The 20,712-nt window shown below is 43.2% G+C and overlaps 1 protein-coding gene across 1 annotated transcript in view; it reads left to right on the top strand.

Annotated features, from left to right (window-relative positions):
• PLA2R1 (phospholipase A2 receptor 1) overlaps window positions 1-20,712 on the top strand; it is a 131,403-nt gene that overhangs the window by 5,500 nt on the left and 105,191 nt on the right. The window contains exons 2-3 of the mRNA XM_062187249.1: window positions 13,444-13,827; window positions 16,285-16,458. Of these exons, the coding sequence (XP_062043233.1) occupies window positions 13,444-13,827; window positions 16,285-16,458 (558 nt within the window). The remainder of the gene's footprint in view (window positions 1-13,443; window positions 13,828-16,284; window positions 16,459-20,712) is intronic.

Here is a 20,712-nt window from a genome sequence, read left to right as displayed (position 1 = left end):
AGTAGACTCCATGAAAGTTAGAAAGTGGGAGAAGTTGCAGAATAGGAGGAATGGTAGTTATATGATGGAAATCCCAAGTTTGGGCAATGGGTCTGTTCTTGGTAGTGATCAGATTCAAGATGTGGTTGTAGGAATGGTTACAAAAGTGGGAGAACAGGTGAAGCTAGGCCTCATGGAAGAGGAGCATGAAGAACCAAATGTCAGAGCAGTGCTAGGGCCAGAGTAGAGTGCAAGACTCTTGTCAATGAGCCACAATAAGACATACATTTTACATAACACTCCACAGTATTCCTATGTGCGCCCATACACCAGTGTATCTCTGAAATTAAAGTTTTGTGTAAAAATATCCTTACATAAAGTGACATGGGGCTACTTTTCTATTCTGTCATTCAGGGCTGGGCATGATACACTTAATTGATTTCATGACCTTTAATGGACCACAAGCTGCAGTGGAGAAAGCACTAGACAAGAGTGTTAAGTCATCTGTGTGGAAGGTCAAGGCTTCGGGTAGGGGTGGGGAGGGAGACAACGGGAGCCTGCTGCTGTCCAAGCCATTGTGAACAGCAAGGAACAGCTGTTCCAAAGTTCACCCCATGGCTGAGGAAGGAAAGAGAAGGTGCCCTGCAGACAGCACTGGGGAGGAGCTGTGGTCCTGAGATTCTCCCCATAGTTTCCATTTATTTCAATACAAAGGTAAAGTGTCCCTCTCTATTGCTCCAAACATTTTCTAATGTCTGGTAAGTGGTTATTCTGTGCTGTTTTATATCAACACATTGAATCCTCACCATACCAAGGCAGGTAATATTAATAGATAATCCTTCTTTTACATATGAAGAAGTGTTAAGGAACTTGTGCTACAGGGGATTCAAACCACACACTCAGCACTAACTAAAAAAAGGGTATCTGGATGGTCTTGTGACCCCATGACCTATCTCTTTCACATCCCCCTGCATGATGGAAGCTTGCAATTTGGTTTTTGCAACAGGAGAACCAGGGTGGCAGCCTCCTGCTCTCTGGAACTCCTCCTTTCCAAACCCCTACACTTCCACATGTGGGGCTGAGTATTTTCATGAGGCTGAAATGTGCAAAGCTATTGATTTATTTCTTGTTCTAAGCACTTCCTACATCCTTAGGCAATGAGCCATTCTTCTAATGTGGAAATGTGGAATTTAAGTGAAGACATGGTCAGTGCTTAAGCTGCCAACTATCTGGACTTATTCTCTTGTCTTGCCTTGCCTGTCATCCCTCAGTTTCTCTTCCACTCCCAACTTTTCTCATCCCGTCTCCTCTGACTGGCTCTTTTTCTCAAAAGCCTTTGTGCATAGGCATGGATTTCCAGTTTTCCTGGTCCTTTCAACCCTTTCTCAGTAAGCTTCTAACCTCTTTTCCTATTATTGTTGATAAGCTGCCAAAAGAACTGATACCATACGTGCTGCTTCCAAGCCCATGGCCAGCAAGGTCAGTCCACAAAGATAGGTCAGTTATGTCTTGAACTCCCATTCCTTGACTTAACACTTGGCTTATCTACATCTGGTTTTCTGAGGAGATGGCTCCTTTAGGAATTGACTCTTCTGAACTCATTCCTTTTAGGCAAATCCTCATATAACCTATCATATATCTGAGACATTAACAGAGGCTTCCCTCCATTTTCTGTCAGAAATTATCCTTCAAAGACTTTTATGAGACATCCCAATGCCTAGCTAGGAACATAAATTATTGTTTGAGTTGATCAAAGTGAAAGGAATATTGTTCAAAATTGAAACAACCAAAAGAGTTTCTACTTCTGTGTGTGGCCATGTGACTCTTCAATTAATGGCTCTTTCCAGAACACTACTGTTAAGAAATAGTGCTAATATAGAAATTTTGCTATTTCTGGATTTTACCATCTCTTTCCAGTGATGAAAATACAAACAGGAAATTCAGAGTGATTATTTTGCTTATTGTGCTTTTTTGGGCATCATCTGTGTTCAGTGATAAGGTTTGCTCTTACTATTATTAATATTTATAATTGTGGCTGATGCAATCCTTACCAGGGTCCTATGGCACCGACACCATTACAAAACCCACCATGCAGATGAGGACACCAAAGCAGATTCTCTTCTAGCTTTAGGCACTTCTGCCCTAAGAGATGGGCTCTGCAGCTGGCCACAAGCTTTTTTCCATAGCAAATAAGAACAGGGAGAGCTTCCAGGCACGGAACCAGCACAGGCTCTGAGGGCTCAGAAGGACCTCACACTTAGGGTTTGATCATCTGTGGCTTGGCGTGTTCAGATTCCTAATAATTTTTGATAATTGAATTTGTGTGTTAAGCACAAAGTCCAACGGGACAGTGAAGCGTGGGCCAAAGGCTTGGTGCTTCAGTTCAAGTTCAGTTATGCCTGGTATCACTTCCTCAGCTCTCTGGAATGGGTTCTCAGCTGTCTCTTCCCAACTCCTGCCTGACTACCCTTGCTGCCTCCTACCCACAGTGCACGAGAGGATGGAAGCCTGGGGCTGGGAGTGGAGGCCTGTGGTGTCTCAGGTCAGGCATGGCAGCAGTTGTCCCAACTGGATTGGTAGCCCCACTGCATCTTCTACAGGGACTGAGTGGGAAGCTGTCACCTGTCCTAATCCAGTTACCCAGTATTATTCTGAGCCTGGTATGGCACAAGAGATGCACTCTTTCAAAGGCCAATGGGAAGGGAAATGTAATTTGATTTCCCCACATCCAGCTAGTGCCACACATTTTAATTTTACCTGGACCCTACACATTTTGTGGCCACCAGAATTAAGACAGATAGATGGGGCCGACGCTGTGGGGCAGCGGGGTAACGCCCTGGCCTGAAGCGCCGGCATCCCAGATGGGTGCCAGTTCGAGTCCCAGCTGCTCCACTTCCGATCCAGCTCTCTGCTGTGGCCTGGGAAAGCAGTAGAAGATGGCCCAAGTCCTTGGGCCCCTGCACCCACATGGGAGACCTGGAAGAAGCTCCTGGCTCCTGGCTTTGGATCGGCGCAGTTCCGGCCGTTGTGGCCAATTGGGGAGTAAACCACTGGATGGAAGACCTTTCTCTCTTTCTCTCTCTCTCTCTCTCTGTAACTCTGACTATCAAGTAAAAAAATTAATAAATCTTTTAAAAAAAAAAAAGGCAGATAGAGACTGTTAGGAATTCAGTTGCATGCTTCCACCTACCCCAAGCTCATATGTTGGAGTTCTAACACACTGTGAAACCAGAATGGGAACTTACTTGACAGTACAGTCTTTACAGAGAAAACCAAGTCAAAATGAGGGGATTAGGGTAATCCTAATCTGACTGAAAGGGAAAATTAGACACATAAATAAACAGAGAGAATAGATGATGTGAAGAAACATAGGAAGAAGGTGGCCACCCCCCAGCCAAGGAGAGACGACTAAGATCTCTCTCTCACAGTCCTCAGAAGGAACCAACCCTGCTGACGCCCTGTTCTCACATTTCAGCTTCCAGAATTGTGGGGAAATAAATCTCTGCTGTTCAAGTCAGTCTGTTATGCAACCTTTGCAAATTCATACAATAAATATATGATAATAATAAATGTACCATTAAAATATGTTTCACTTTTTAACAATTTCTACCTTATATTGGAGTACATGTCGTTTTTAAGGGGCACATTCTCCAAGTGGTTCCAGTAGGGAGCGCAGAGTCAGCACTTCTGCCTTCAGTGATGTCACCCCATTTCCAGAGCTGTTTTGGTTATGGCAGAGTTGTTTTCTGTTTTTGTTTGGGTGACCTAGTCTTTGAATCATTTCCACTGGGACTTCCACATTCAGGCATTTGTAGGGGAGTTGGACAGGGCCTGTCTTTGTGTCTTGCCATGACTGGCTCTTTGTGAGAGGGCTCCCTGGTACTGAGACCATATGTTTTCAGGGCAGTCTATAACATAATAGCCCAGCCACTGTGAGTAATAATGTTTGCCCCAGCAATGACTCATAGATACTTTCCAAGTAAATCAAGGGGAAATGATTCGGGAATAGACTCAAAGCCTAAAGGGAAATAGTCTTCAAAACTCACTGGTAAGAAAAGGCAATACAGCAAAGCACCCCAGGAGAGGTTAGATCCTCTGTAAGGGCTGTCAGCGCCTGCTAAATGAGAAGGGCAGAGAGGAGGCACTGGGGCGGGACAAGTGGCCTGGACGGTCCGAAAGGGTTAGCTACCTATAGGGGGTTGGTCACTGGCGATTTGAAGCCACACAAACTGCAACCCCATGAAGCTGATTAAGCTGGATTTCATTTTTCCCACATGTGAGCAACAGTATTCAGTGTCTCGTGGAACTTGGGGCGGCGATTTGGAGACTGAAGACAAAGCAGAAGGGACCACGTAGAGATTGAGCAGGGGCGTCCTGCGGGCCCGTGGGGGTGGTGATTGCCCAGGTTCAGAAGCTGCAAGGGACAAGGATGACTCAGAGCCAGGGACCGATGGCGTTCTGACAGGTCAGAGAAGGAAGTCCTAAGCCAGGGGGAGGAGATTTTTTTTTTTTTTAAATGTACTAAGGTAACTTTTTTAGTTGATTCATGGAAGGCAGTTCATGAGAACCCAAAGGCTTCTGATTTTAAGGGTCATACACTAAAACTCAGATGATCTGAGATGCAGGGTACCTCTTCATGCAGAGAGGTAGCAAGGGCTGGCCCCCTTCTCACTTTGTTCTATGGATCTGTTCTTTAAAGAACTCTGTTCAGGCAGCTTGTACAACATGGAAAATTCCCCCATTACTGGTCTGGAAAGTCATATTAAGTCTACAGATTCTCTGCATCACTCAGCCATGAATAGCAGCTCATGGCATCCCTTCCTGCTCAGAGTAATCTTCGGAGCACAATCAGATCTGCTCCGTTGTTCACTAGGTGGGGAAGACAGAGACAACCCAAATGTGTGAAACGGCAGAAGGTCGACACAGCTCCAGAGGGGTGAGCTGCTCCCTTCAGACTGGTTCCAGAAGAGAGATGTCCTCCCCTACTACCTCTGGACAGCCTCCTTTCCACAACTGAAACAGAATAGCAAGAAAATGGCCGAACTCAAGAGATGATGCAGGAAGTGGATGAGCCCAATGCTAGTAGTAGGGTGGATAAAGCTTTCAAACCCAAGGGCCTAGGGAAGCATATTGAAATTGGATTGCAGTGTTCCAGCTGTGGGTTAAACATTGCACTTGACATGAACTGTGCACTTGAACTTTTCCTTCTAGACCCCTCAGTATAGAGCAGTACAGAGGCCGACTTCATGTGTGTAATTGCATTGGATGATCATCATGGTGTAATTTATTAAATACCAGAAAGTCCTTCGTGAAAGCCAAAAATGCCACCTTAAAAAAAGAGTACTTCTTTGGTAATTGTTCTATTTTTGAGTGCTTTTTAAAGTGCAAAAGCCTCACTCAGACTTAACAGTTCAAACTTTGTCATATTCGCTTAATAGTTCAAACCTTCATTCAGCTTTGTTCTCAGAGGAGAGCTGTCTAAAGCAGAAGGTAGCTAGATAGAAGGCAGGTGGCGGTGATCAGAAGGGTTCTGAAAGTCAAGTGAAATGGCCTCAGGAGACTTTGTAGTGGTACCTCCAGTGGACACTGTCAGATAGACAGATCAAGCTGTCCAAATAGCCCCAGGTTTTACACTTCAAACTTAACGGCTTTCTAGGGATGGGCCACAGGCCTCTGACAGCCATTTGAATACCAGAAGCCAGAAAACCACTCATTGTAACTTCCTTTCCCAGAATCCTCACATTCCATCCATCACCTAATTCTGCCCTTTCTTGTCCCCTTGAGGTCTCACTCTATTGACTGCAGTCTAAGCATTCCCTCTGCATCACCATTGATTGACGCCAATGCCTTCAGTCCCTGCTCTGGTCACAGCAATAGTCTGCAAACTGTTCCTCAGGTCCACTCTTGTACACTCATGCACCATCTCATCCCACCTAAAAGAGATCTCCATGCGAGGCTTGGTGATGTGTCTTCATTTGTACCATCACCTAAAATAGCACAGTGGGTACCCAATAAATGTTTCTGTTGAATGACTCACCATTCTGATTCATCTTCTATGCCACTGGTTGTGTCTCCTCTTCTTCCAAAGCTCTCTTTTATCTAAAGAATCATAGACAGATTTTTGAGTAAGATGCAAGTCCTTCATAAAATGGCTCTGAATCACCTCTTTCCAACTCCATATCTTGCTATCACTAAAATCTTTAGCCAAGCCATCATCACCCCAGAGCTGATTCTTTTCATCATGTCTGAGCTTTGATGACATTCTCTATAAAGAATGTCCCTTCTCCACTATCCACAACACAGTGATGAGTACAGGCATCCATGCCTGTCTTGACCACTAGTGTGCTCCAATTCTTCCAAATGATAGGTCCCTAATATCTATTTGTTGAATAAAAATGTGGAAGGGAATGTTGAATTCTCTGACTGTCTAGAGTAACTCGACCTCTTCTATCCCTAGCTTTACTTTATTGTGCTTATATCTCTTATATCAAAATATGTTGTGGCATTAAGTTACAACTATTTCTTTACGTTTTAGTGATCCCCAGGAAGAACATGAGTTCCTTGAAGGCAAGCCTATGACATAAATATCTTCCTGCAGGATTCCAAACATGTCATGTGAGGCTTTCAATGACTGCTTATTTGAAATTTTACCTCCTACTTCAAAACGCTTGTCAATAATTCATAGCTGGCCGGCGCTGTGGCTCAATAGGCTAATCCTCCGCCTTGCGGCACCGGCACACCGGGTTCTAGTCCCGGTCGGGGCACCGGATTCTATCCTGGTTGCCCCTCTTCCAGGCCAGCTCTCTGCTGTGGCCAGGGAGTGCAGTGGAGGATGGCCCAAGTTCTTGGGCCCTGCACCCCATGGGAGACCAGGATAAACACCTGGCTCCTGCCATCGGATCAGCGCGGTGCGCCGGCCGCAGCACGCCAACCGCGGTGGCCATTGGAGGGTGAACCAACGGCAAAAAGGAAGACCTTTCTCTCTGTCTCTCTCTCACTGTCCACTCTGCCTGTCAAAAACTCTAAAATAAAAAAAAAAAATTCATAGCAGTTCATTTTCTTCTTACCAGGTTGTAAATGAATATATGTAAATAAAGTTAGACCTACAGTGGATATCATTCTTGCTTAGTTTGGTACGAAATTATTAAGACAAAATGGATTTGTTTAAAAAAAAATCTAAAGTTCATGTTCTAGATTCAGTTAGTCTCCTCTGCCTCACCCTGATTCCTTCCAGCTCTGGTCTGTTTGACCACCCTGGAAAATGGGTGAGTATTTATGTGTGCACCCATACTTCCCAGTCAGAGAGTCTGATGATACCAAGGAGTCCTGTCTACTCCCATCTGCCATCAGATGGGGGCCCAGTCAATTGTCTTATTTTCTTAAAAGATTTATTTATTTATTTGAAAGTCAGTTACACAGAGAGAAGGAGAGGCAGAGATAGAGGACTTCCATCCCCTGTTTCACTCCCCTGTTGGCCACAACCACCGGAGCTCTGCCAATCTGAAGTCGGGAGCCAGGAGCTTCCTCTGGGTCTCTCATGTGGGTGCAGGGGCCTAAGGACTTGGGCCATCCTCTACTGCTTTCCCAGGCGATAGCAGAGAGCCAGATCAGAAGTGGAGCAGCTGCAACTGGAACCGGCGCCCATACAGGATACTGGCACTGCAGGTGGCAGCTTTATCTGCTATGCCACAGTGTAGGCCCCATCAATTGTCTTAAAGTTTGACCCATTTCCCTGTTTTTTCTTATTTATTTTTAAGGAGTTATTTTAAGTGCAATTATAATATTTTCTTTGGGACTGATGGAACTCTTCCCTTAGGCAGGAAAATTCCCATGATTCCAGTAAAAATAGATACGGTTTCATAGGACAGAAATTTAGGCAGATAATTACCCCTCTCCCATTGCCTTACAGAGTGTCACCCACTTAACTGGCACCCCAAATAAATGCTCATTGGTTGGATGAATGAATGAATATTCCACTTGAAGTTATGAAAGAAGTGTCTTACTCTTCAGTTCAACAATTAATCAAGGGACATTCTCCTCTCATGCCTTTCAAGAGTATGTGTTATTTTATTGGGCCAAAGAGTGGGTCTGAAATGATCTGCTACAATGAACCAGGGAGGAGAAAGTAGAATCTATTGGCCATTGATTTTATCTTTTTATAAAATGGATAGCTATTAGCTTATAAGTTACTTCTAGTAAATCAATCCTTTTTGTCCCCCTGAACTTATAATTATAAAGGGAAATATAATAACATTTTCCTGCAAAGAGATTTAGTAATTCTGGCAGTACTTCATTAATCACTTAATCAGTGTTCAAGCAGAACTGATGTCCTTGAGATATACAATCAATCTTGATTCCTCCCACATTTGATTTTTATCTTTCATGAAATCCAACAACTATACACACTAAGGACTGGCAGCTTATTTTCACAGTATGGTCTTGTTAAAAACTATCTGTATGGGCATATAAGAACAATCAGAACATTGACACTTGCCTTGAATTGCCTCACAGTCCATTTAAAAACAATTGTTTTCAATGAATTTATGAATATTATCAGTGCTAGTATCAAATTTTATTATAACTTAATGGGAAAAGAGGCTCAGGTAATTTTTTAGCTTAATATAATTGGAGGTAGAATTTTTAAAAGATTATTTATTTGAAAGTCAGAGTTACAGAGAGAGAGGGAGAGGCAGGAGATAGAAAGAGACAGGCAGACTTCCCAAATGGCCACAATATCCAGGGCTGGACCATGCCAAAGCCAGGAACCAGATCATTTCTGGGTCTCCCAGGTGGACGGCAGGTGCCCACACACTTGGACCATCTTTCACTGCTTTTCCCAGGCCATTAGCAGGGAGCTAGATTGGAAGTGGAGCAGCCAGAACTCAAACTGGCATGTATATGGGATGCCGGCATTGTGGGCAGTGGCTTAACCCACTATGCCACGATGCTAGCCTCAGCAAGTTTATTGTTATGAATAAACCACAGCTATTGTTTATGATACATTCTAAAGAACTTCTCCAATGCTACATCATAATCGCAGCTGGCATGAAAATGTAACAGCATGGAATTGGGATTAATATCTTTGCTTTGGAAAGGTCTTTTTATGATCATGAATATGATCAATGAGTTCAGATTCTTTACTCTTTTTCTATTCATTCTTCCCACATCTTAGTGGTGTGTCATTCCCACGTCTGCTTCTTCACAGAACATCCATTCCCCTATCAGCACGCTGCTTGTCAACATCATGTATTTTTCTCTTTCCTATAAAAGAGCAGCAGTATAGACTTCACAGGTGGGCAGTGTGAAAGATCAACAGATAAAGACTTTTAGCTCATAATTGCACATGTATTTGAACAACAAGACAGGATTTTGTGTTCTGGTTGTTTGGAAGGTATTTTTTCTCCCTAAAATGTGATAGCATGGTGTTTCAGGATTGTTTATAGATAAAAGGTATGTACCTGCTGTGTGCTGCAGAAGTTAAAGTAACAATAAGCTTTTGTGCTAATAATGGAAAAAGAGAACTTTTGGGGAATGCTCATATTAGCACTAGATCTACAACTATATCTCCAAGAATCAGGAAGCCTAAGAGATACTTGGACCAACCCATATTTAATGGTATCTTCCTACTTCCCATGGTAATGTGGGGTGTGCATTGCATGAGTTATTTAATGGAATATCCTTAACATCCCTGAGAGATCAGTATCCATATGCAGCAGCTTTGCATTACTTTCACTAAAACACCTGAGGGGAGTTACATAGGAAGGAAGAAGGTTTATTTCAGTTTACACTTTTAGTAGTTCCCAGTCCAGAATTGGGCAGCTCATGCAGAGGGAGGATCATATGGTGATCCAGGCAGTGGAGAGAAACTGAGCTGAACATATATACATATATATATATATATATATATATAATATACACATACACACACACACACAGCCTCCTGGGAGAACTACCTTCTTAGCACAACACCCCAGTGAACTGAGTAGGCCTACCTCCCAGACACCATAACTGGATCAACCCTCCAACCATTAATCCTTCAACCATTAACAATAATCCACTAGAGACCAAACCCCCACTGCATTTACTTTTGGGGCAACCATCAAAATATTATCAAGACCATAATAGGATTATATACATCCCCAGTTCAAATTGGACAAATAAGGTTCACCAAGATCAAGCAGTCTCCCCAATTTTACACAGCTGGTCTGAAATCACTCTACCTAGTTCCAGAGCTCTTAACAACTAGCCAGGGCTACTCACTGATCTTGGGTGCATAAGCTGAGGCCCAGTTAGTAGGTTGCAGAGCTGGGTATATTTGAATGTATGTAATAGATAGAAGCTGAACTGCAGAACCATTATAGTAAAATAATTATCCTTTAATGAAAAATTAATGGAACTCTGGGCTAGCCAGAAAGTAATTAGTGGATTACAACAGAAATTAAGGTTAACATTCTACCCAAGCATGAAAAGGTGAAAAAGAGAGTTGGCAAGAAGGTTAATTATCAGAGTCCATATCACATTGATGAGAGGTAGATTTGATTTTGAATGACTATTTCTAATAACCATACAGACATGGCCTTCATTAGGAAAACAAATTTCCTGATCTTAATGAAATAGCCTTAAAACCATTCATTTTCCCCCAACCACTCACCCAACTCCTTTCTCTTTTACTCTGATGTATGGTGATTAAAGAAATTTTCTGACAACTAATTCAATTCTTCAAATACATGGCTATAAGTAAGGTTATTGATTATTAAATGAGGTATAACATTCATTAATACATTGACAGTCTTTTTAAACAGTGTCTTAAGTGATTCAGGCTACTGTAAATCAGTTCTCTTCAGCCTAACTTTGAGGAAACCAAAAGAACCAAGATGAAGGACTGTTCCCTTGCACTGATACCTGAGGAGGCTCCTTCTGCACTGTCCCAAGTCTCTCAGAGGCCCCTGCTCTGCCCCTACTGCATGGCACAACTTGCCCTAGACCCCAGCCATTTTTTATTCTTTGTATTTGAAAGTGAGATGGAAAGAGAGTAAGGAGTGGGGAGAATAAATTAGGGGGGGGGGAAGCAGGGAGATGGCAAAGAGGGGTGGCAAAGGGGAATTCTCCTGCTGTTTCACTTCCCAAATGCCCACAGAAGCCAAGAGCTGAGAACTCAATCCAGTCTCCCACGTGGGTGGCAGGAACCCATTTATTTGAGCCATCACTTGCTGCCTCCCGGAGTGCACATTAGTGGGAAGCTGGGGTTAGGAAAAGAGCTGGGACTCAAACCCAGGCATTTTGATACAGGACTCAGGTATTCCAAACAGCATCTTACTCAATGCACCAGACATCCACCCCAGCCATTTTAAGGAAGCCTGATAATGGACCTTCAGAGTTTCGACAACCAGGCAGGGACAGTGAGTTGTAGCACAGCTACCTGCAACCCTGGCATCTCCTAAAGGCACTGATTCATATCCTGGCTGCCCCACTTCTGATCTAGCTCCTTGCTAATGGCCTGGGAAAGCAGCAGAAGATGGCACAAGTGCTTGGGCTCCTGTACCCATGTGGGAGACTCAGAGGAAACTCCTGGTTCCTGGCGTCAGCCTGGCCCAGCACTGACCATTGGCAGCCATCTGGGGGAGTGAACCAACAGACGAAAGATCAATCTTTCTTTCTCTGTCATTCTGACTCCCAAAATAAATAAATAAATCTTTAAAAATAAAAAAAAGAATACACAGAAGTAAAACCTAAGAGAGGAGCCTCACCAGTGGGAGAACAAAAGAGCTCCAGGACCTCGCCAGACAGCTGAGGCAATAACAGGGGCCAAGCAGCAGCTGTGTTCAATCAGCCTCCTGCCAAGTGGTCAGTACCCTCTGTGCTTAGCTCACAGAAACAAGATGTAGCTCCATCTTCAAAACACCTGTGACGAAACAAATTGGCAACTGGTGTGTAATCAGTGTCTTCCAAGCCCGCAGATTGAGGTAAAGGCCAGGAGCAGGTAGGGGACTAACATGAACTCCCTGGTGCAGTCCCACCAGCTTTTTCCACAGGAGCCTCCCCCAAGTCACCCCTCCTGGCTGCATGGGGAGAGCTCAGGGAGATTTCACAAAATGCCTTCTTTCTCCATGTTTCCATGGGACCACTAGTTCCACTGCATGTCTGGAGCTGGGGTCTCAGCTGGTCTCAGCTGGTTCCTCGGGCATCCACCTGCCACTGCCAGTCCCGACCTACAGGGTTACTCATCCTATGAGTCCATCCCCAGTGACAAAGTGTGTCCATATTTCTACTCCCAATGGATGCAGCACAGACAGCCGATGTGGAGAAGCCCAGTTTGTTCACCAGCCTTCAATCCTCCGTGAGGATGCAAACTCAACTTTTGTCCCTTTGCTTTCCCACAGGAACTTGGTAGGAGAGATTTTCATTTCAGAGCTCTTGATGCAGCTGCTATGTGTCTAACACCCACACAGCTGTCTGAAGAAAACCACATCCCCAGCCACCCAGTGTCTTTCCTATTGTTACCAGCGCTCACCATATCTGAGTAGACTAACCAGGAAGCCCTGGTTCTTATATGGTTAAGGTGGTTATGTTTGTCCACTTCCTGTTGCTATCAATGAATACCACAGACTGGATAATATTTTCTTAAGATTTAGTTATTTACTTGAAAGGCAGAGTTACAGAGAGAAAGGGAAAGACAGATCTTCCTCCACTGGCTCACTCCTGGCTGGGCCAGGCCAAAGCTAGGAACCTGGAACTCTGTCCTGGTTCACCCATGTGGGTAGCAGGGACCCAAGTACTAGGGCCATGTTCTGCTGCCTTCCCAGGAGCAAGAGCATGGAGCTGGATTGGAAGTGGAGCAATCAGGACACAAACTGGCCCTCATATTGGATGTTGGTGTTGCAGCACTGGCTTTTAACCCCACAATACTGGCCCCAGGCTTGGTAATTTCGAAAGAGCAAAGGTTCATTTAACATACGTATCTGGAGGTCGGAAAGTCCAAGAGCATGGCACCAGCATCTGCTCAGCATCTGTTAAGGATCTCCTTGCTGAGTGAGGGTATTGCAGAGGGTGTTCACGCGGTGGGAGGGCGTATTCCAGAGATGCAGCCAAACCGGCTGTTATAACGGACTCACTGTCGAGTTAACGTATTATATATACCCCTAATCACCTCTGCAAGGCTCCACCTGACCGCACCTGTTATTGTCTCACATTGGGAATTAAATTTCACTGTGAGTTTTTATGAGAACACTCAAGCCATAGCAAGGTCTAAGGTCAGAGGTCTCGTTAGCTCTAATAAGTCCTTTCGTGCTTTGCAACAAACTCCTCTGTTTTGTGCAAATAAAGTCCTTCGTGACCCAACCAACTCCAGATCTGACCAGAAACACTGGCAGCTGCAACACAGCAAAGCTTACACCCTGGGATCCTCATGACACTCATAACTGTAAATGAAAATTTCACACCACCCCTTTTCTTGTTCTGTTGCAGAGAAAGGGATGTTCATCATCCAGAGTGAGAGCCTTAAGACATGCATCCAAGCAGGCAAATCTGTCCTGACCCTGGAGAGCTGCAAACAACCAAACAAGAACATGCTGTGGAAGTGGGTTTCAAACCAGCACCTCTTCAACATCGGAGGCAGCGGCTGCCTGGGCCTGAATTTATCCAATCCAGAGCAGCCCTTAGGCCTGTATGAATGCGACTCCACCCACGTTTCCTTGAGGTGGCGCTGTAACAGAAAGATGATCACAGGTCCCCTACAGCACACGGTCCAGGTGAAGCAGGACAACACCATCGTGGCCTCGGGGAAGCGTCTTCATAAGTGGATTTCCTATATGTCAGATAATGGAGACATTTGCCAGCATCTGCACAAAGGTAAAAATAATCTCAAAGTCCTCCTGGAGGGAGGGGTATATTGTCATTAAGAAGGATGTGTAAAGCATTGTGTGGAAGAAGTACATAGAACATCAAGGAACTTCTGATGAATACATTTGAGTTGCTTCTTTGATTTTGGTGAAAGGATTCCTGGAGTCTTGGGATGGACGTGCTTAATTTCGCTAAACAGAGCATCTCAGGATGTAAAGGCACTGGAGGAGAGACATCCAATTAGTTTTGGGAATCAATGGAAAAGAGGAGAGGGGAGAAGGGTGGGAGGAAACAAGGACGGTAGAAGAAAATGTTCTTTGTGGTGAAGACTGTTGTCCACACAGATATAATAACCTCCCTGCCACCGCTTCTCTCATTGTTGAAACTCATCCCCTTCTATGGAGGACTGTCTGCAGGCCACTGCAGATGCCCTGATGCCTGACTGGCATCCATGTGACAGTCATATCCCAAGGGACTTGAAGATGAAAGACAGACTACTCTCAGGGGTTATTTGGTGTGTGCCAAGCATGGTTTGTGGGGAAGCTCAGTTTGGGGGTAGGTGGGAGAGAAGGCTTTCATTTTCAGTACCTCTGCTATTTTGGGCACCTTTATGCAGAAAAAAATACCAATAAAATTAAGTCACATAGTTACATTCTATAACCTCAGACTTGTCCCCCAAGGTTTATTTTGCAACTTCTTTCACCCATTTACCCATCCTCCGTCCCTTAATCCATACACATTTATGGAGAACCAAATGTGCATCAGGTCCAGTGGGAGGCACTGGTTTACAAAGGCCAGCATGCCAGACGTGGTGCCTCCCTGCAGAATTGTGCTTCTGTGAGGACATATTCTCCTAGGATGCTACACTGTCCTACAAAGCCAAGCAAGGGACTTCTATGGTCCAAGGCAACACTTTCTTCTATCACCACAAGGAATGAGTGAAAAGAAAGTTGAGAGCAAGACATCTTCTAGATTCACAATAAATCAAGGTTGCAAACCAGTACTCCAAAAAAGCTACAGCTTCAAAGATGGACTTTATATGTGATGTTTTGCTTTATGTTAATGTCTCAGCTGTTGCACCCACAATGCACGCAGAGCAAAACTCTGGGCAACATATACTTCTGAGTAGAAAGAAGTGGGTACAAAAAAAAATGTGTCCTGAAATGCCTGTAGTTCCTAAGTAGCTCTAACCACTGAGGTTGACAATATGTGTGAGCTCAGTGCAGCCCATGCCATTGGTGGTAAAGTCATGGGAATCTTCACAGTTAGCCATTTTGCCCCAAGACCTATTGCCTTAATTGAGGGAAGCCCTGATCGCTTTATCATAGGAAGCCCCAGTTGAGTGATGAAAATCTGTTCTTGACCCTGCTTCAGGCCACGATGACTAATTATTACAATATACTGAGAAGGCAGCCAGTGGGTCACCTGTGCATGGTCATTTCTCTCTAGACTGCTGTGGAAGTAAGCCAGCCAGCCAGTCTGGCCTTTTTCCCATATGGGCTGTTTACCACACTGCACAGTGAGTGATTCTTTAAAAGCAGAACTCTGATCTTGTCACTTTCACATTGAAATTCCATCAGGACTTCCCACCACTTTGAGAGTAAAGGCCAAGAGGTGGTCCTGTGTGAGTGGCGGCTCTGCACTTCTGTGATCCCCTATCTGGCGGGGGTGGGGGGCTTGCTCTTCCTCTTTTTCTCAACATGCATTCTCGTCACAAGAACTTTATACTTGCTGTTCCTCTGCCAGACAACTCTTTTCCAACAGCTTGTACCTTTGTTTCTCCCAGTTCTTGTTCAGAGAAGTTTATGCTGACTGCCCTACCTAAAATAGTGCCCCTCTACCCATTCATGCACACACAGCTGCAAACACACACATACACAAACACAATCACACATCCATTCTGTCTTCATGCCCTATTTTATTTGTCTTATACCCCTTACCACTACCTAAAATCATGTTTATATGTACTTTTGCTTTCTCTTTGTCCCCTCAACATTAGAAGATGTACACAAAAAGTAGCTTCCGTTGGTTTGTCCACTACTTTATCCCCAGCTATGGGTACCTTAAAAGCAGCACAAATATTTGCTGAATGAGTAAATGAATAAACGCCTATGTTGAGGTTTAGATGCTGATGGCTGCTTTATTGGGGTGAATGGAAGATATTTTAAAGGATAATCTCCATTAAATTTTTCTTCTTATACATTCACAAAAACACATGCTAGTGTAGTAAATTCTAGTGTAGTAAAATGCTGTAGTAAATTCGCAAGTAAATGAATACGTAAAATAAAACCACCACCACTTTCTCTGAGTGCAGCACCTGGCCTAGCACTCAGCCCAGCACTCTACAGAGGGATGTGCCTGCCCACAGGGATTTTCAATCCATAAAAGATACATTAACTCTATGGCATTTTCCAAAGATGAAGCTGACGTCATGCTTACCTGACTTTGCACACTTCTTTCTCCTAGATCTGTATACACGCAAAGGGAATGCCCACGGGATGCCGTGTATGTTTCCCTTCCAGTACAACCACCAGTGGCATCACGAATGTACCCGGGAAGGCCGGCAGGATGACTCACTGTGGTGCGCCACGACCAGCCGATATGAAAGAGATGAGAAGTGGGGATTCTGCCCAGATCCCAGTAAGAATAAATACAGTCTTCTCTGTTTTCATGAATGAATCAAGGACAATTAGAAGTTATCTGTATCCAAAAAAAAGCACCAGCATTGATAAATTGAAATCTGGATAAGCACTCTGATTCCATTAATCCAGATTTTGATTTGGGGTTTGTTTTGGCCTTGAAAAGACAATTCTGATGTATATTCCTATTTACTTTATGTTCAGTAGATGTTAATTAGCAATTCTTCATTAGGCTCAGTGCATAAGGATGCTTTAACTGGAGACAAATTATAATGCCGTGTGATCTCATTAATCCCAGCTTCCCAGCAGGATATGTCAAATCAAATCTGAATGCATATAAAGCCCAGTTACCCTTCCAATCCACCACCTCTTATAAGCTGCCCTCATGTCTCCACATCCAGACTGCTTGTCTAATCCATTGTCAAGTCCTGCATCAGCTGGCCCTTAAGGCTCTTTCTAAAATCTCAGTTGCCCTTATTATCTTTCCACAATGGATTGTCATCTTGACTCACTTTTCTCACTATTCACTTTCCAGATCTAACCTCAAAATCTTTTCTTAACTTGATTTTCAAGGTTTTGTGATAACTCTAGTGTTCTTTTTTTGTTTCAGTTACTGCTCCATTTATTTTATTTTCCTGTAAGTCTTCCAATTGTTCCAAAGTATTGGGGAATATTTCTATACACCCTCTACTGTCTATATTCAGTTTTCTTTACCTTGTTTCTGGTGAGTCACAGAGTATAGCTTTTACAATTTCTTCATCTTCCATGCCTACCTCCCCTCCGCATATGTGATAAAATGCAGCAAACAAATTTGAAATGAAAGCAAATTGAAGAGATCACTTCCAAACAATCAGATTTATAAAATTATCTGAAAATTTGCCTTCTAATCTAAAAATCATTATGTCTTAGTAAAATATGTCTGTCTTGAAATCAGAAAAACCAAGAAGAGAATCCTACCACCTCCCAATAATGAGATTCAGAACACTCCCTCCATTTCTCTAAATCGCAGCTTCCTATGTCATCAAATGGAAATCAGAGCAGAACTACTTGGGTTGTTGTGTAAGTTCAATTAGATGATGCACAGAATACATCTATCTTGATACTGATTCATGGTAAACATTGCTCATCATTGTCTTCATTCCTAATTTGTCTTTTGAGCACACGCTTTTGAATCAATGGTCCCTCTTCTTCAGGGAACAAGCACGAAGCTAGACATAGCGGTGAATACAAAGAGTTTTAGGACTTAGGATCCTCCCTTCAAAGAACTTGGCATATAGATAGAAGACAGGGCAGACAGATTCATTCTGTGCCAGAAACTGTAGAGTGTATTTTGTAGGATACTCCAGAATCACCTAGGAGATGGCAAAAAAATGCACATATTTCCCAGAGATGCAGTGGGTGTGGATGTGGGACTCAAACATCTGCATTTTTGACAAGGACCTCTGTGACTAGTGATGCAAATTATTCTTCATTAGGCAATTTGTAACATGCAGGTAATTCCAAATAACATAAATCTACATATTTGGTTGAAAGTTAGCTTTGAACAGTCAATGTGACATTGTCTATTGACAATCCTAGTGGAAATCTTGGTGTGCTGGTAGTAACCTTTTAGCTGCTAGATCAGGTTAGGAGATGGTGCAGGGAAGTCTGGGGCAGCAGGGGGCACTCTAAGAGTTCAGGACTGTGACTAGTCACCAGTTAGCATGAAAGCATTTCATTATTTTATAGTTATCAAATCACCAACCTTCTCTACCTGAATGTGATAGGTCTAGGTGTATGTCCATGTGAACCCCCACAATCCTTGGACTCCTGATCAGGTCTTGTTTTATTTGCATCATCTTCTCTGTGCATTTCCATCTCCAATGATGACATCATTAAAAGTAAATGAATGAACCAATGCTAATAAAATTCACAGTGTTTTATGTGAACTCTAATAATAATAAAGCTTTCTTTAGAAAGCTGCATCATTCTCTTTAAGGTTCTGAGAAGAGCCTTGTCCCCATCCTCTGTCATTTGTAGCCACTTACGGATTTCCCCAGTGGAAGCCTGGATTTGGTGGTGCTCTGGACTGTACACTCCCTAGACTATCTATTTGTTCAGCTTCCTGGGCTTGTCAGCTTGCCAGATCCCAACTCTCCTGACCTTTACCATAGCCAGCAGAAAGCATGTTTATTTGTACAGAGGTAAATTACAGTTCCAGTTTTCTGCCTTTCTTGTTACTTTTGGTTCCCAGTAGCCAACATAACTCAAAATGATGTGTCAGAGACTGAACACGACGAGAGTTTTTTCCTTGGGGGTGTCAATGAGTGGATAGGACAGAGAAGAGTGAAGAATGAAGTTAAGGTTTGTACTGTGTATCTCTTCCGTGGAAATTTTTGTAATGTCACCATGTAAAATCACGCTGTTTTAAAAAAAATTGTTAGCAAATGAGCAAAATTGAACTTTAGTACTAATAAACAGAAACATACTAGCAGTGAAGGATGTCATATGACATCTCCAGGAATAAAGATGACATATTTGGGTTTGTATAAGACAATTCTGAGCCAGACCAAGTCTCTCTTGCTTGTTGGAGACTCACACTTAGAGATAATGCTAAGATAGCAACCTCTGGAAGGATTTCATTGTCCCTGCACCTTATTCAGTTGGTGTAAATGTAAGTTAGCAGGCAGATGAGTATCAATACAAATGTGTGATTTCCAGTTCCCCTTTGCTTCTGTGTGGATTGACACAGCTGGTGTGCTCTCTTGACATGCGACTCTCACTCCCCACCAGGACCACCCCAATCTCCCTATTCTCCTCTAATGTCAAACCATACCCTCTCCCCTTTCTCCCTCCTGATTCTCATCAGATAACCTCAATTCCCACTTCATAATGAAAAAGGATCCAATCGCAAAAGGGAAGTTTCGACAACTTGCAGCTCCCTAATCTTTAAGCCTACCTGGGTCTATACCTCTGGTTCTTCCTCTCTCCTACATGAGAGAATGTTCTTCCTCCCCTGGGTTCCAGAGCTACCCCTCCAACCTCTTTTAAGTTGCATCTCAGTGATTCTCAAACTGCAGCATCAGCATTCCCTGGGAGCTTGCTAGAACTGAAAATGATCAGAAACACCCCAGAGTACTCCATTAGAAATTCCGGACATTCAGCCCAGCAAACTATGTTTCAACAAGACTTGTACATGTTTCCAATATGTATTTCCTCTCTGCTGGGTCCTTTCTTTAGCAGTTAAACCTGTTCTAGGCATAAAATAACATCCTAAACATAACAGAATTCCTTAAATTCCATGTCTGTCTCTTGAAAACACCCATCTCTCTCATTTACCATATAGACAGACTTCTCAAAAGATCTGTCTATACCTCCTCACCTAGCTTTCACTACTCAATGTACTATTTCTTCCCGACCTCTATGAAAATTAATGACCTCCAATTCTACAAACCATTCACTCATTCATCAAATATGTATTGAACACATACTATGTGCCAGAGACTCTGCTGACTGCTGGGGCTATAACTGAATGTCAAAGATCAAAGTCATGGTGCCTACACTAATGAAATTCACATTAAAATATAATAATCAAACTAATATATAACAACAGTTTTTGATAAGATCTACTTTTAGGAAATTGGTATTGTAAGGAAGAAACCAAATTTAAATTTGACACTCAAATAAGACTTTCCTAAGTAAGTTGTATTTAAACTGTAGCCCAAGAGTTAAGCAGGAGTCATCAAGATGGAAAGTAAGGGAATACATGGTGCCAAGTGCCAAGCACAGAGTGAGGAAATGATCAGCACTGGATGCAGGACATTTAGGGACTAAATTATTTCAATAGAACTGAAAAATAATGAGACCAACTAAAGGTCAGTCTGTTAGTGATTCATCATGCACATGCCTTAACCATCCTAGCCAATGTCAGTGATGAAATACTCCCACTTGTCCAGGTTGACTGATCCCCACTTCATCCAACACTATCCTCTGCATGCCACTGGCCAGTGACTCAAGACTTTGAGGAGGGAAAGGGGTGATTTCAGTTTAGGATAGTGTAACAAGGGTGCAGTGAGTGAGGGAAAGAGGAACAGAAGCTTCTGGGGAAGTAGACAGATGTCAACTTATGCAGAAACTAGATAATGTAGGGTGTTATGAAGGTAAGGATTTACTTATTTTAGAAACAGAAGAAAGCCATAAGAAGGTTTATAAGCACAGAAGTGATAATTATTTTAAAAATGGTAATGATTACTTTGGCTCCTTCTCAGCAAGTGGC

Source organism: Lepus europaeus, chromosome 1, assembly GCF_033115175.1.
Source record: "Lepus europaeus isolate LE1 chromosome 1, mLepTim1.pri, whole genome shotgun sequence".
Taxonomy (NCBI): Eukaryota; Metazoa; Chordata; class Mammalia; order Lagomorpha; family Leporidae; genus Lepus; species Lepus europaeus.
Note: the sequence above shows the minus strand (reverse complement) of the source record. Positions and strands in the feature narration are given on the sequence as shown.